This window comes from Lichenostomus cassidix, chromosome 10 (genome assembly GCF_008360975.1).
Source record: "Lichenostomus cassidix isolate B80296 chromosome 10, HeHo_3.0, whole genome shotgun sequence".
Lineage (NCBI taxonomy): Eukaryota > Metazoa > Chordata > Aves > Passeriformes > Meliphagidae > Lichenostomus > Lichenostomus cassidix.
In genome coordinates this window covers 16191266-16206242 of record NC_139491.1, presented here as the reverse complement: position 1 = coordinate 16206242, position 14977 = coordinate 16191266, and the positions used below count along the sequence as shown (strand labels likewise).

The window sequence follows — 14977 nt, the reverse complement described above, 5'->3', positions numbered from 1 at the left end:
GGACCACTGTGGAGACAGATTTATCACATCCAGATATTCAGATACTTCACCCTATTAATTTAAGCCTGTCTGTGAAACGAAATCTCTCTGCATCTTGGTTTCACAAATTACCAGTGTTGGAGGTCACAGGGTATCTGGATACAATGAATGTAAGTCTTGTGAGAAGGTGGTGATAATTCTTCCTGTGATGCTAACCCTTGTGTTATTTCTGGACACAAAAGGGCAACAAGCTGCAAATTTTTAGTAGGTGTGTAGTGGATTTCAGCAATGTAACAGGATGTAACTCCACCTAGATGAGTGTAGAGGTTAGAAAGGATTACATAAATGGTTTTGTGACTGGTTCTCTGAGCAAGTATTTTTAAAAGTTTTTTGGGTTTTTATTCTTTAAAAATGCAATCTTCTAGAGAGGAATTTAAATTAATGCAAATATTTGCTTTAGTAACTCCAGCTACATACCTTCCTATCAACCTTGAATAAGATACTTGTTTTTTGTGGCATTTTATGTACTGTGAAAGAAAGTACCAGTGACATCTTGGGTGAAACTGAAATTAAAATATCATGAGGGAGCATGTCATTGACAGGAGTGTATTAAAAGCACAGGTACATTAAATGGTGCAATATATATTGATATAGATTTGGAAGTCAAAACCGTTAGTCTCCTACTTTAGCAGTAAGTGCTTGAAAGAATTTAATTTTCTTATTGAAGGGATGATTCTGCTGACAAAATAGCTGTAAATAAGCACTCTCCTTGCCAGGAAACAATGTTCTGCTTTGTTAGCAGGTGATAAGTTCAAGGAACAATGTGTTTTTCCTGAGAATTGTGATCTGCAACTTTTTAGGTTGTGTTAAGCCAAGAGGATTTGAATGTCTTTCTCAAAGTTTTGACAGAAAACCTGGGCGAAGCAGAAGAAAATCAAACGGATGCAAAATCAGCACTACAAAAGGAAGGTCAGAGATAGAATTTGTTTGTCATGAATACTAAGTGTTTTCACTTTCAGGAGTAGGGAAAAGCATTTATTATCTGGAAAGCAAATTTAGATCTGAGAGTATGGTGTAAGTGATAACATCTTTTTAATTTTGCAAGGACAGTGTTCATACTTTGATACTTCAAAAAATTGGAAACATTACAAGACAAAAATTTGGTAATTGTGTTAGCTAACTTGTCAAGGAACTAACAAGGTATTGAGATGTCAGTCACCTTTTTGCCAGAACATGTTTCTATTTTCTTTTCACGCTCTGAAGTTAAAGGCTCTGCTTGTGGAAATGTTGGTAGCTTTTCTTAGGTGAATGTAAACCATCTAAATGAATAAAAGAATTGGATGTGTTTCTTGAGCTAATCAAGTGGTGGCAATTTTAAAAGTTAAGCAGTTTATTGAATGTTTCAGGTAAAACCAAGGAACTGGAGAGATCAATTTTGACACAGGATAAGGGTGCTCCAGAAGGAATGCTGTCTGAAAAGAGAAAAATAACATTAAATGAAGATGTAATCAATATGCTACTTAATTTTGAAATCAAGGAGGTATGTATCCATCTGTACAACTTATTCTATCTGAACCCAGTACTCAAGTCTGTTTCTTAGAAGTAGTGGGCTATAAAGTCCATTTTAACAGTTTGACTTGGCAACAGAAAGAAAACAAACAAGAAGAACAGACCAGGGGGCTGGGGAAAATCTTTAGCAAATTAGTCTTGTAGAATTTCTTTGTAAAAATGCAAAATGTCTAAGATGAATATTATGTTTCACATTTAGCTGAGGAGATAATGCCTGCTTGTAACTGCCTGCCATGTCTGAACAGCTTCACTGAAATATTGAACTTATTTCCCTTTCCATATTCAAGGTTGTAATAACCTTGATGAAGCAGGTTCAGAAGGAGAGATATCCATTACATATTCTAACTGTGCTACAGCTTGGAACAGAAACCAAAATTAGAAATCATGAATTGGCTGCAGCAGCATATCTGAAAAAAATTACAATGAGATGCACTGAAATAAATGGTAAGTCTTGTAGGAAGCTGGTACAGTCAGTAGGGTGTGCGCAATAGGATTTATAGCCAGAGGGTAACATGCTCAAAACCATAATGAGAGGAGGGCAAAAGGGTAATTTAGATGAAACTAGTATGTTTTACCTGAAACCAAGTTTTACAGCTGTTGCTAGAGTTAGTTTGAGTTAATGTATTTGAGTGAGTTGCCCACCTTGAGTAGCAATGATCATTCCTGAGAAGTATTCCAGCTGTTCATTGTGTTTTGATGAGATTCTGAATCTGTGCTTTATGACCACTTCTGACAGCCCTGGAATGCAAGTGCTTCCTTGGCTGGTCAGGTAACAACTCAAACTGACAGTGAAGTGATAACTGAAATAGCCATTTATGTGAAGTAGATAAGACAGATTTTGAATGTGAAAACCTGAAGATAAGTATGCGAAGAACTTTTCAATTCTTGTTTCAGAATCTTGTTTCAGGAGCAAGATAAGTTATTTTTCACTAGTTTAATTTAAAATAAAGTGAATGTAGCAAGAAATTCACAAGATAATGCTTAATGTGCAGCTTCTCAGTGAAAATAGTGGTTTACTTTCACTCTTTCAGCAAGAACAGTATATAATTAGCATGTAATTGAGAAGTAGCATGGAGACATTGCATAGGTGGAGTAAAGCTTGTGAGTGGAAACACTTTACATTTTTATTTTTTTGTTTGCAGATGCAAAAGGAGATCCTCTTTGCATTATTAATTCTTCAAGTGAGACAGATGAACATCTTCTGAAAATGGAATATATTAAGGTTTCAATACATTTTCAATAAGATTACATGGGGAGTAAAATAAAGCTTCCATACTTAGCCTGTAGATTTGTATCTAAAACTTACCCAGGCTTTCTCCCAAATACCTGCTTTTCAATTTAGCATTTCATTTAATTCTCCACTGCTTCCATATAGTGCTTGCCTAAGTCAGTGACACTACTGAAGTCAGTGGCAAGAGAAATGTTTGTGTTCTGTGTGTACAGCACAAATGAGTACCTTTATGGAACTTAATGGGTGAGATGATGCCTGCCTGTGGAAGTGAAGAGTGACTCTACAGGTGATAAAACAAGCATTTGAGGAGGCATAAGTTGGTAGCTAAAAAAAAGGCCTTCAAAAACTGAATGAATTCTGATGGGGAATCTAACAGGTTGTAGAACCAGTGGGTAACTCATTGCTCTTGTCTGTAGTGGCATCATTAACATAGTGAAAAAGAAATTAATTTGTGCTGGCCAAGTACTAAGCATAAATGTATCCAATTTAAATAGATTCTTGATGAAAGTTTTGTAACTGGCCAGTTGAAATTTCACAAAATACATGTAATGAAATGTCTCAGCTTTGTGAGTACAGTGTTCTGGTTGGCTTGCTTGTGCCTTATTTGGAGAACTTGTTTGTTCAGGCCCCATCACTTTCCTTTGTTTTCTTTTGCAATTGCAATAATCCTTGTGTGTGTGCTAAATTAAAATAATTCAGTTAATAAAATTATTAATAGTTATTATTACTTATTGGCTAATTCAATAGAGGCTGTCTGTGTCCTTTCCCTCTTTTTTTCCCTTTAGGCTGATCCTGATGGACCAGACTTTTTTACTACTTACCAAAGCACTAAGCAAAACATCAATGTAAGTACTGGATGTATTTATTTTTTCTTAAGCTTTTCAAATGGTAGCAACTGTGTTAGTTGCTCACTTTTTCTCTTTTCATTGAAGAGGAAAAAAAGGGAACAAAACCAACCTGAAAACTAAAACCCCGGCCCTCATCATTAAAACCTACCTCTTTATATTTAACTACTTCAACAACAGATCCAGGTGAAAAAAAGGATTTTTTTTCTTTTTTACAGAAGTATTTATGGTAGATTTTCAGCTAGTTAGAAAAATGTCCTTATAAAACTTAACTGAAGCCTTTAGGACATGTTTTAATTCTGGAGTGATACACTGAGCAGAGAGGAAAATGAAGGCCTTGTTTCAGAGCTTGAGAGTTTGTAATAGTGAAATTGAGATGTGAGCTGAAATGTCCAAGTAGCATTCTTAGGGGTCTTGTGTGCAATCAGTCCTTCTTTCACTTAGCCTGAAAGCAACTATTAATAGGGGGATTTCTGTGACTTCAGTGACTTCTGAAATGAGCATGCCATTCTGCTTTTAAAATGTTTCCTTTGCAATAGTAGTGGTGGATTCATCTGACTTGATAGCCATATGTGGAATTAGAGGTGGCTGCTGCTGGGTTTCACTAAGTAATACTGGCAAGGGTAGTTGCTGCTCACGTGCTTCCTGTTCTGATTGCAAATTTTGAATCTTGGTTGGTTTTTTTTGGTTTTGGGTTTTTGTTCTTTTTGGTTGTTGTTTTATCATATCTACTAAAATATCTTCATATGAGGTTCTGAAGTTGTGTGCTCAATAGTGCACAACGAAATGCAGCAGAATTAAAGAGAGTGTCCCAAAAAAGCATAACGAGATGAAGCATCCATCCATTTTTAGGTTGGCACATTTCCTCTGTAGCTGTTTTAAACTTTCCTTCCATAGCTCCCTTGTCTGTTCTGGAGCTTGTGTGGTGTGAGATTGAGGGGATTCAGATGGAAGAGTCAAACACTTGTGAAATTGATCAAGACACTTTTTCCGTGATTCTCTGACAGAACTCTGAGTTGTTAGGCAGTAGACTGCTACTAAATAACAGTATTACTTTGTCTCCTTGCCCTTGTTTTAGGTCATCTTTTCATGTTTGGATATAGTACTTCACACAGAGGCTCTGCTTTCCATCATGAGTTTTCTCACCTTCAGTGTTCCATCAGGTGGTCTTCCCAGTACTGATAAATCATCAGACCACAAGCCTCAAATAAAAGAACAAGAAAAAGGAAGTACTCTTAGACCAGGTAATGTCATATTAGAAAGGCTGGACTTCTGTTGCTTAACAGCATCTCACCTTGAGTTTCAAAGGGTACCATTTCAGATGACAGCGTTGCAGTCTATTTGGTGGAAAACAAAGCATGCACAGCTGTAAATGGGGAGAAAATAATCTTATTGAAAAAAAACCCCAAAAACTCCAGACATTTTTCCTGTTTAACTTTACAAATTCTCTTTACTCAATGTATCTTTTCCCTGCTGGATGGTCTGATTTTTATAATGAAAGTCAAAAAAAAACCTGTTGCAGTGTGCAGCCTTTCCAAACATTCAGTGTCACAACCATGTAGCTTTCCAATCTGAAGGCTCTAAAGAGTGCTTACATTGGTGAAAAGAAATACTCCTCTGGGGAAACAAAGAAAAGTTCTCAACTTAAGGGTGGGATGTTTATTTTAATTACAGTATTTGTAACCTTGAAATACTAAGTTTTTGTATGGAAGCTCCTGAATGTTTTCTCAGGTCCTGTGTTGTTGATTCTTGTGTTTGTAGTGTTTGTGAAATTCAAGGTTTTCTAATCCTAAAATTATTGGGATGGAGTCCAGTGGCTGTTACATTCTGTGTTTCTGCAGTGTTGCTGCAGTTAATGTACCTAAATTGGCCTTGCTACTTGATACAGAGAGGAGCATTTCTCATGTGAGACAGTGTTTCACATAATGTGTGTACACTGTATTCAGCAACTGTTGCATGAAAACTGGGTATTAATGAGGAGAAAAGACATCATCTTGATGGCTTTTTGCCTGTGTTGGTTGGTGACAGTTTGTGTGCCTGAAGGAAACTGTTAATAAATTACTTTTTTTACATTTTGACGAGTTGTTATCGTAACTTCTAGGGAATGACTGCAGGTTGCTTTTGAGTAGTTCATATATGTACAAAACAACTAATCTAATATTTGTTTGAAACAGTGAGCTTGTAATACTTGAACTCCTTGTGTCTCTTGTGTTTCCTATCCAGTGTCTAGTGATGCAGCCCACGATGATGTCTGTGAATTAAAACTGACTGCAAAGCTAAATGCATTCAGTATCACAGTGTGTGATCAGACCTGTAGAATTGCAGACATTAGAATACAAGGTAAGGTGCTTTTAATTTAAATATTAGATGAAACTAGCTTTAACCAGAAGTCATCTGTTTCCCTCCATTCACTTCTTAAAGGCCAGGGTGTGCACTGCAGATGTCTCTAACATGTTTTTACATGTATTTTGATTGTATGAGATGATCTGCATGGAAAAAGACATTTGACTCAGAAAAAGAAGACAATTTCTAAGTGTAGTAAAATTAAAATAAGTGAAGGCATTATGTTATAGATCACACAAACTTCCACTTTTTAATAGCTAGATCCTAGACAGTGTCGGGGAATTTTATTCTAATCTTACAATCAATTTATGTTGGCAAATTTGTCATATGTAGTAAGGTCCTGACTTCAGTCTCAGGCTCAGCATTCATTGTTACATAATTAATTCAGGGGTTTTTTGTTTGTTTTTCAGCAGAAGTATTTACTTAAGAATTTGTTGAAGTGCATTTATTGTCTTCTTTCTTTTGTTTTATTCAGGAATGGATGCATCTGTGGCTATGAAGCCTAAAAAGATTAAAGTGTTTTCCAGACTTGAGGACATTGTAATTACAAATGTTGATCAAAAAACAATCCATAAAAAGGTGATATATTGTGCAGCTTGTAAACAACTGAAGAGACCCAGTTCTTTAAGTGATTTAGTGACAGCACTGTAGGTGTATTTGCTGTTATAGAATGCAAAGTACAATGTAATATTAAGCAAAATTTATTGGTTATTTCCTTTACCTTAGAGAAGAAAAATATTCTTCCATTTAATATTTAGTTCTTTTAAATTATGTTTGCACTGGTATGTTTAATTCTGAGTAGCAGAATTTAAATATACAATGGGCTATAGATAAGCAAGTGACAAGAGGCATATACTAAAAAATAGATGATTCTGTTTCCTTTTGTGCCTACCATGTGTCCAAGTATTGCTGATAAGTTGTGTTTGATCTTTCTGGGCAAATATTTCTTGCTTCAGAAATACCTGGGAGTATTAACGATGTGTACTTAATCTCCTAGGCTGTCTCCATAATGGGAGATGAAGTGTTTCGATTTCACATGTCACTTTATCCAGATGCCACTGCAGGGGAAGCCTACTCTGATATGTCAAGGGTGGATGGTAAAATGTCTCTGAAAGTGGGCTGCATCCAAATAATTTACCTACATAAGTTCTTTATGTCTCTCTTGGTAAGACATTTGTTTAAGTTCTTTGCTTGATTTTAAACTGGTTTTTTTTAAAAAATAAAATAAAATGTAATCAGCTCTTTTGACCTGTACCTGGTGATGAGCTGATGTACAAGCATATAGAAGTATTTTGCTGAAAAATTGCAACTTAAGTTGCAGTGTTTTGTAGAAGATTGACAAATAAGGAGAAGAATGACAAAACAAGTAATGAGTGGAGTTGACAGCTTTTATAGTGTCTTAAAAATTAAGCAGTTAAGCAATGTCTTAGTTTGTTCATGATGTTAACCTTTTTCTCTTTTGAAACCAGTGTGGTTGAATTAGAAGTCCCATATTTATACCACAGCTGCAATCTTCTTAAATTTACATTTTGCCTGGGGTTTGCTTTCTTTTGAGAGGCTTATTTGTTTTCATGGAACTCTTACTTTTTTCACTGCCTCTGAATAGAACTTCCTAAACAATTTCCAAGCGGCACAAGAAGCCCTGACTGCAGTCACTGTCCAGGCAGCAGAAATGGCTGCTTCCAGCATGAAGGACTTTGCTAAGAAGAGCTTCCGCCTCCTAATGGATGTCAACTTGAAAGCTCCAGTCATAGTTGTTCCTGAATCTTCCACTTCATGTAATGCTTTGGTGGCTGATCTTGGCTTAATCAGAGTTCAGAATGAATTCAAGCTGGTGTCTTCAGATGAATCTCCTCTTCCTCCAGTCATTGACAACCTGGATGTGCAGCTGACTCACTTGAAATTATCAAGGTAAACATGGAGCTGTTTTCTGAGTTGAAAAGTCTTTGTGAAGAAGAGTGTGTCTGTGTTCTGTATGCAGTGGTTTTCTCTTATTTAAATGTGATAGACAATGAGAGCATGCTAAAACTAAGCAAAAAGCCTTCCCAAGCTAAGTTTAGGAGTGCTTTTAGATAGATCCACAGGTCTGCAATCTCTAAACCTTTTTGGAAAGAAAGGAATGATAACACAGTAACTGGAATTTGTTTAAAGTACATATTTAGGTGTAAGCACATGTGAGATTATTCTTTAATTATGCCTGTAATTCTGCTAGATCACTATGATATTATTTGGGATTCTGCAACTAGTTAATATTTTTCCTCTGCTGCTTCCACTGTGTTTTTTTAGGTGCATTATATCCACAGATTCTCAACCAGATTCTGAAATTCTGTGTCCTGTGAGTTTGACTTTATTGGTCCAGAGAAATTTAGCAGCAACATGGTATCATAAATGCCCAACAATTGGGATCAAAGGAGACCTAAAACCAATGCAGGTAATATCATGACTAATAAGAGCTAAATCAAAAGTCACACCTGTTCTCACAATAGTCCTCAGCTTAGTTAAGGAGGCTGTGAACTCATTTCAGTTTGTGTCCTCTACCATATGTTGAAAGACTTCCAGCTTGATTGTCTGGTTTATAGATCTGTTAGAATTTTGATTTTGTATAATGAGTAGTTTTGGTGTAGCTGGATGCAAATTGAATAAAACCTGGTTTTATTTTTCTGGTGGTCTGTTGGAGCTATCCATTGACTCAAAAATCACTAAGATCATTGAGGTTATCTGTTGAGTTAGCATTTAAACCCAAGATTTAATAATTCCAATTGTTTAAGCTGTAGCATTCAGGTTATTTCAATGTTTGGTAGATTTTTTAGAAATGAAAAGGTTATTTCTAATACACAACAATTGAAAATTGTCTTTGCAGAGGAAGAGCTGTACTTTTTCTTTTCCAGCATTAACTACAGGGATTTAAATGGGTAAAACCAAACTGGGGCACTTTTACTTGCTCCTGAGCCCTTTTACTTTTTCATTCCTGTGTCTCTGCTGTGGCCAAAGGTAGCACTGGTGAAGCACACAGAAATAAGAGATTTAAAGGAGTACCAGCAAAACTAGCTAAATATAGAGAAAATATTCTTATACTGTGTACTATGGCTAAGTGGCTGCATCCTGTCACTTAGCCCTGCTTGGTTTTTTCGTGGTTCTGTAATGTTATGATTGGATACATATTAATTAAGTCTTTGAAGGTCTACTGAAGGACAGTTGCTTTACTGTATGCAGCGCAAATCTTGGCTTTAATGTTATCTAGTCATGATTTTGGATTACTGAATTGTTGAGAAGTGCTTATGTTTATCAATTACTCATATTTTTAATATGCAAAGATCCTTTCCAATACTAGGAAGTGTTTATCATGTGGAGTGTTATTTCTTTTTGTAACTGCTGTTCATAGCAAGTAACAAATGATACTATAGGAAAAATGGGCAAATCATTTGGATTGTTTTGGACAGGATAATTCTGGCTACACAGCTTGTTTCTGGTGGAAGCAGCTCGTTGTTTCTCCTCAGTGTTTGCATACTGTGTTGGAAGAAATGCTATCACCAAAAATGAAATTATGGCTTTATCACTTTACAGATTGCACTCAGTCAAGATGATCTAACTGTTATCATGAAAATTTTACTTGAAAACCTTGGAGGGGCTTCTTCCCAGCCAAGTGCTGTGCAAGAGAGTATTGAGGATACACAGTTACCTAAAAAAGGGAAAGCTCCACATGAGTGTGGTGCCTCTGAGGGTATGTTCCATTCAAAGGCTGGATATGTGGAGGCAGAGGGCGGTTTGCAAATTCAAATATCATATTTTTCTGAAGCACTATAAATTGTTTTAATTGTTACACATGCATTGTGTGCATGAAAAGTTATAAATAAAAATGTATGCACTTACATGGAGTGGGAGCTCCTGATGGTCAGAAGTCTTTGTAGCATGTTTTTTGTGATTCATTTCTTACAGGATGGTATTCTTCAGTCTGTATCAATCACTCTTCTAAGTGCAGGTGGTTAAAAATGAAAGAAGCCAAATCATCTTCCCCAGCATGTTAATGCACAGTTCTAACAATTGCAGATAGTATTAGTATTCAAGTAGTGTGTTAATGTAAACGGTGCATGTCTCTGGATAAAATATTGTTAACACTTTGCCAAAATGTATTTTTATCCAAAACTTAACATTCTCAATGCCAAAAAATTTGCTGTTTAAGCAATACTTGAATTGCTCTAATATGAATAGAAACTGGAAGGATGAGTAGTGCAGACTCCTTGAGCAGACTTGGTACTTTGTGTAGTTCTTCATTAAAGTGAATGAGGAACTGCAGTAAACCTAATGACAGCCTCTTTTATGGTTCTAAACAACTCTGTGCTAGATAATTTTAGTATGCATTGGCTAGAATAAAAAAAAATTAAAAGTGTCAATTATTTTGAGTAGTCTTCTGGATTTTGAGCTTTTCCGCTTTTGTGATTTTCTGATCTTAATTTAAAAAAGGTCCAAACACCAAAGCAACCATCAATAAAAAAACCCAAGCACAGTGTTCCAAAGAAATGTAAAAATATCTTCTTTTCACTGACAGGTGCCCTTGTTGATTTTGGACAAAAAAGTGTTTCTGCTGTTCAGTCTTCTGCAGAATGTTACACAGCGCTTAAATTTGACTTCCATTTTGAATCCCTTTCTATAACCCTCTACAAGAGTGACACGACTCAGGTTTGTGACCAAGTTTTTCCATACAGCTGGGTTGGGCAGCCTAGGTACTCATATGGACAGAACTCAGGATAGTAGAAATTTCAGTGTTGGCTTTGTAATGTTTTCCTTACAGAGCTTTGAGCTTTCTTGGGCAAACAGTATCCTTAAGTTGAAGAATGTGTGTGCATTTCTAAAAGTCATGCTAAAAATATTACTAAACCAACCAAAACCACCCACCATTCGATCTGGTCGTTCAAGCTTTGATTCCAGTTATCCAAAATAAAAATGAATATTTGAAAAGCAGGGATTGTTAGCTCAGATGGTGCTGGTTCTATGTGTGGTGCCTCTAGAGTTAGTAAGCAGGTCCAAGGTGTGTATGGCCCATACTTTGCTCTTGCATATCCCTGAGTGTGAGCAACCATGGGCATCCTTTCTGTGCTGAAAATGAGAAATCTGTGAAATGTTGTCTTGTTTTTATGACTTAATAAAGTCTGCATGCTGTAGATGTGAAGGTGCTTGCTTTAAATGTCTTTGTATATAGTGAATGTTATTTGTGTATAACTTTTAAGATGTTCCTGTGCAATGAGCATCACAGGGAAAAAGGCACTGTAATGGGATTTTATTTTAATTTTACCTTCATATCATTTCCCCTTACTGCTGAGGGATGCTGATGAGAATGGAGGGATCCTCTGGTGAGGGGTCTAGAGTTCAGACAGATAATCCTTCAGCCATGGATTGTGAGCAATGGCAGTGTGGTGCAGAAACAGCTTTACTGCAGCCTAGCAGGTGTTTCTGTTTTCTCAGTGAGTTTCTTGAACTCATTTGTATGAGTGGAGGACTGGTGACAGCAAGAGGCTAATCAGATCCTTCAATTCATGGATCAAGATGCCCATGGCTAGCAGCAAGGGAAATGTCTCATTGCTTTGTCCTTCTGCAGGAGTCTCTGCTTTCAGTGCATAGTGACAAACTGCGCCTTGGTGAGCTCCGGCTGCATCTGATGGCATCAGCAGGGGAGATGTTTTCAGATGGCTCCATGGATATCAGTGTTAAACTCAAAGCGTGTACCTTGGATGATCTCAGAGAAGGGATTCAGAATGTGACTGCAAGGTAGGTTTGCATACATCAAAAATTAAAAACTCCAGCTTGAGAGGAAGACTTTTTCCTTGTTCCATACTTTGTTTCACATGGGATTGATAAAACTCACTTGTGCTGTCTATTCTGGCCTGCCATACTGTGTTTAAGCAATGAGCAATGTAATTTTAATGATGTTAAACAAGTTTCTGCCATTAGATGTTGATTTCCCAGGTTATCCAAAACAAAAAGAAATCTTGGAGGCTTGGATATTGCAGTGCACACCCGTCCTCAAATAGAGAGTTGTGTGCACTGAAACTTCAGTGTGATTGTTATGTGCTACATGCATAGTTTCAAGAGTGTAGCACACTAATTTCAAATTGAAATTACTCTTCTGTTAGAAAAGTCTGTACCCTCTTATTTCTGGAATAAACACTACTTGGTTGTATAGTAATTCTTCTTTATAAAATGGCATGGGGAGAAAAAAGGCGGTACTTACTCATCTTTGTTTTCCTAGATGTATGTGTTGTGATGTTTGAGTTGTTTCTTATTAAACTTGTTTTCCAGAATGATAGACAAGAAAGATGACACAAATGACAGTTCTATGATAGATATAAGATATAAGCAGGATAAAAATGGAACTGAAGTTGTTGCTGTCCTCGACAAGCTGTACATATGTGCTAGTATGGAGTTTTTGTTGACAGTAGCAGATTTTTTCATTAAGTCAATGCCATCATCCTCAACTGAAGGATCTGCACAGTTCCAATTAAAGCAAGTTGCTTCTGGGAAATCCAAGGCAGAAACAGGTCTGTACAACCAATTTCCATCCACCCCCATCCCCCTGCTTTGCAGATTTCATTCTGAAAATAACTCACCCAGTTGTTTTCACAATGCTGTCTTGGTATCTGACTTAAGAAATTAGTTAATTCTTCAGAATGTGTAAATTGGCCACTGACACAGTAGATTTCTTACCTCTTTCTGGTTTTTATATTCAAGGTAGATTTTTTACTTATTTCCACAGAAATATCAGTACGGCCAAACATGACAGTAAAAGCTGTGATTATGGATCCAGAAATTGTATTTGTTGCTAATTTGACCAATGCTGATGCCCCTGCCTTGAAAGCTTCCTTCCAATGTGACTTTTCTCTGACGTCGGGAAAGGATGCACAAAGGATGACTGCCCAAGTGCAGGCCTTCAAAGTGTTGGCCTGTGCCTTTCTCAAAGACAAACAAGACAAGAATGTTACTACGGTAAGGAAACCAGGGTTCCACAATGCAAAAAGTACAGAGAATTGTTGGCAGGCACGTCCTTTCATTGGCATATCATAGCACTCAAACCCCTCAGTTTTCATATCATTGATTATTTGGAAGAGAGGAAGGACCTGTGCATCATCTGTGCCATTTAAAGGTGAATCTTTTATCAGTAGGTGCAGGACCTGAGCACTTAGAGCTCTGTCTAAAACCTGAGCAGTGCATTTGTAAATTACATTAAAGCTTCCTTAGTGAAGAAAATGTCTGAGGGATTTTGAAGCCCAAGACCCCTTTGCAGTGTTTTTCATTGTATGTTGGTTTCCTTGTTGCAATACAGTCCGGAGCAGCCTTTTGTCTGGAGCTTCATCTGCACATTCCCTCCAAGGAGCACTGAGCCACAAAGGTGGCCTGTGTGTTCATCTTGCATGTGGTATCTTCCCATATGCATTTAGGTTTTTTAAGGATTCAGGGTGTTTTTACTGTATTATCACTCTGTCTGTGTGTTGGGTTTTTGTTTTGTCTGGTTTTAAGCATCACGTCAAAAGCTTTTATTTCACTAACTTTGAACCTTCTGTTACACAAAGCTTCTTGTGCAAATTTCGATATGGGATTGTTGCAGTATATGGAAAGAATGTTGTTACTCTGAAACTTGTTACTTTGTGGGATCCGTGCCCCTTTGGCCCCCGGGGTGAAAAAAATACAAGACCTTATGAAAAGGTCAAATTCAAGGTGTCACCTTAATAATCAAATGATGTTTTTCACTCAGGTGTTACGGCCATGTTCTTTGGTCATGGAAAACATGGTGCACACTTCAGGGTTGCAGAGTATGGCAGTAACAATAGAAGAACTCACTATTAAGGTAAGATTATTAAAACTGGCTTTGGAAGAACACCTGTGTTTCTCAGGCTGTAGCTTGGTTTTTGTTGGTTTGTGTTTTGTTTCCTTTTTATAAACTTGCATATTGCTATTTACATTTTTCATTTTCCCTGTTAGTTTAATTTCAGAATTAGGCATTTTTAGAGCTGCTCTGTGTTGCAAAAAGTCATTGCATATTCTTTGCTTTTACAGTCCCTTGACCAAAAAGGACTAATTTAAATGCTTCAGATTCTATGATTCCTCCTACCACTTCCTTCCAAAGTTAGGAAATAACTCTTCCTCCTGCTGCTGCCACCACTATTTTTGGGATATTATTTAGGAAAGGAAAACAAGAAGAGATCCATGAATGGATTATCTTCCTTGAAATTAAGTTGCATCTCTTAAAAGCACTTTCATGTTTGCTATTTCCATTTATAATAGATATTGTATTTTAATAAAAGATGTTTTTCTTTGTTCAAGGTATCACCAATAATTTTGAATACTGTCGTGACCATCATGGCTGCCATAAAACCCAAAACAACAGAGGAGGATTCTAGAGGAGCAGCTGAAGTTTCTGAGAATTTGTGGCAAGTGAAGCCTATAGACGAGTGCAATGCTTGGTTTCTTGGTGTTGACATAGCCACAGAAGCAACAGAAAGTTTTAGGGAACATGAACAAATTCTGAAGGAAGAGAAATTTGACATTGTAGTGAAATCAATTCAGCTGACCTTGGAATGTGGTCTGGGACATCGAACTGTCCCTTTGTTGTTGGCAGAATCTACGTTTTCAGGTGTCCTTAAAAACTGGTCCTCGCTGAGGGAAGTCACTGCTGATATGTCATTGGAGGTATGTGGGGTCAAATTGTTAGCAGTTTAAAACACTCTGCATGTTTCCTGATGTTGAAGTAACTTTTTAATACACTTTGTATGTGCTGAATTAATAATAGGTTTAAATTGAATGCTCTTACGAGTTCTTCAGTCAGGCAACTAAGCATAAATGCATTGTACAGAAAGTTTGCAATCAATTGATTTGAATGGCAGTTGCTATGTGAAATAATCTAGTCCTCTCTGTTTCTCTATAATTTTTACATATTCAAGTTTTGCTGTATGAACAATGAATTTGGCTTGCTTGAATATTAACATTTAATTCTTATTGCCCCATTTTGTTTGTTTCTCCA

General features: G+C 36.8%; 1 protein-coding gene across 2 annotated transcripts in view; it reads left to right on the top strand.

The window, feature by feature from the left end:
• VPS13C (vacuolar protein sorting 13 homolog C) overlaps positions 1-14977 on the top strand; it is a 74099-nt gene that overhangs the window by 28902 nt on the left and 30220 nt on the right. For both annotated transcript variants that reach the window (XM_085070850.1, XM_085070851.1), the window contains exons 34-52: positions 2-149; positions 840-948; positions 1386-1519; positions 1836-1992; positions 2691-2770; positions 3565-3624; positions 4703-4868; positions 5848-5964; positions 6443-6546; positions 6965-7132; positions 7574-7878; positions 8254-8398; positions 9532-9688; positions 10514-10644; positions 11561-11730; positions 12262-12500; positions 12716-12945; positions 13712-13804; positions 14281-14646. In XM_085070850.1, the coding sequence (XP_084926976.1) occupies positions 2-149; positions 840-948; positions 1386-1519; positions 1836-1992; positions 2691-2770; positions 3565-3624; positions 4703-4868; positions 5848-5964; positions 6443-6546; positions 6965-7132; positions 7574-7878; positions 8254-8398; positions 9532-9688; positions 10514-10644; positions 11561-11730; positions 12262-12500; positions 12716-12945; positions 13712-13804; positions 14281-14646 (3079 nt within the window). The remainder of the gene's footprint in view (position 1; positions 150-839; positions 949-1385; positions 1520-1835; positions 1993-2690; positions 2771-3564; positions 3625-4702; positions 4869-5847; positions 5965-6442; positions 6547-6964; positions 7133-7573; positions 7879-8253; positions 8399-9531; positions 9689-10513; positions 10645-11560; positions 11731-12261; positions 12501-12715; positions 12946-13711; positions 13805-14280; positions 14647-14977) is intronic.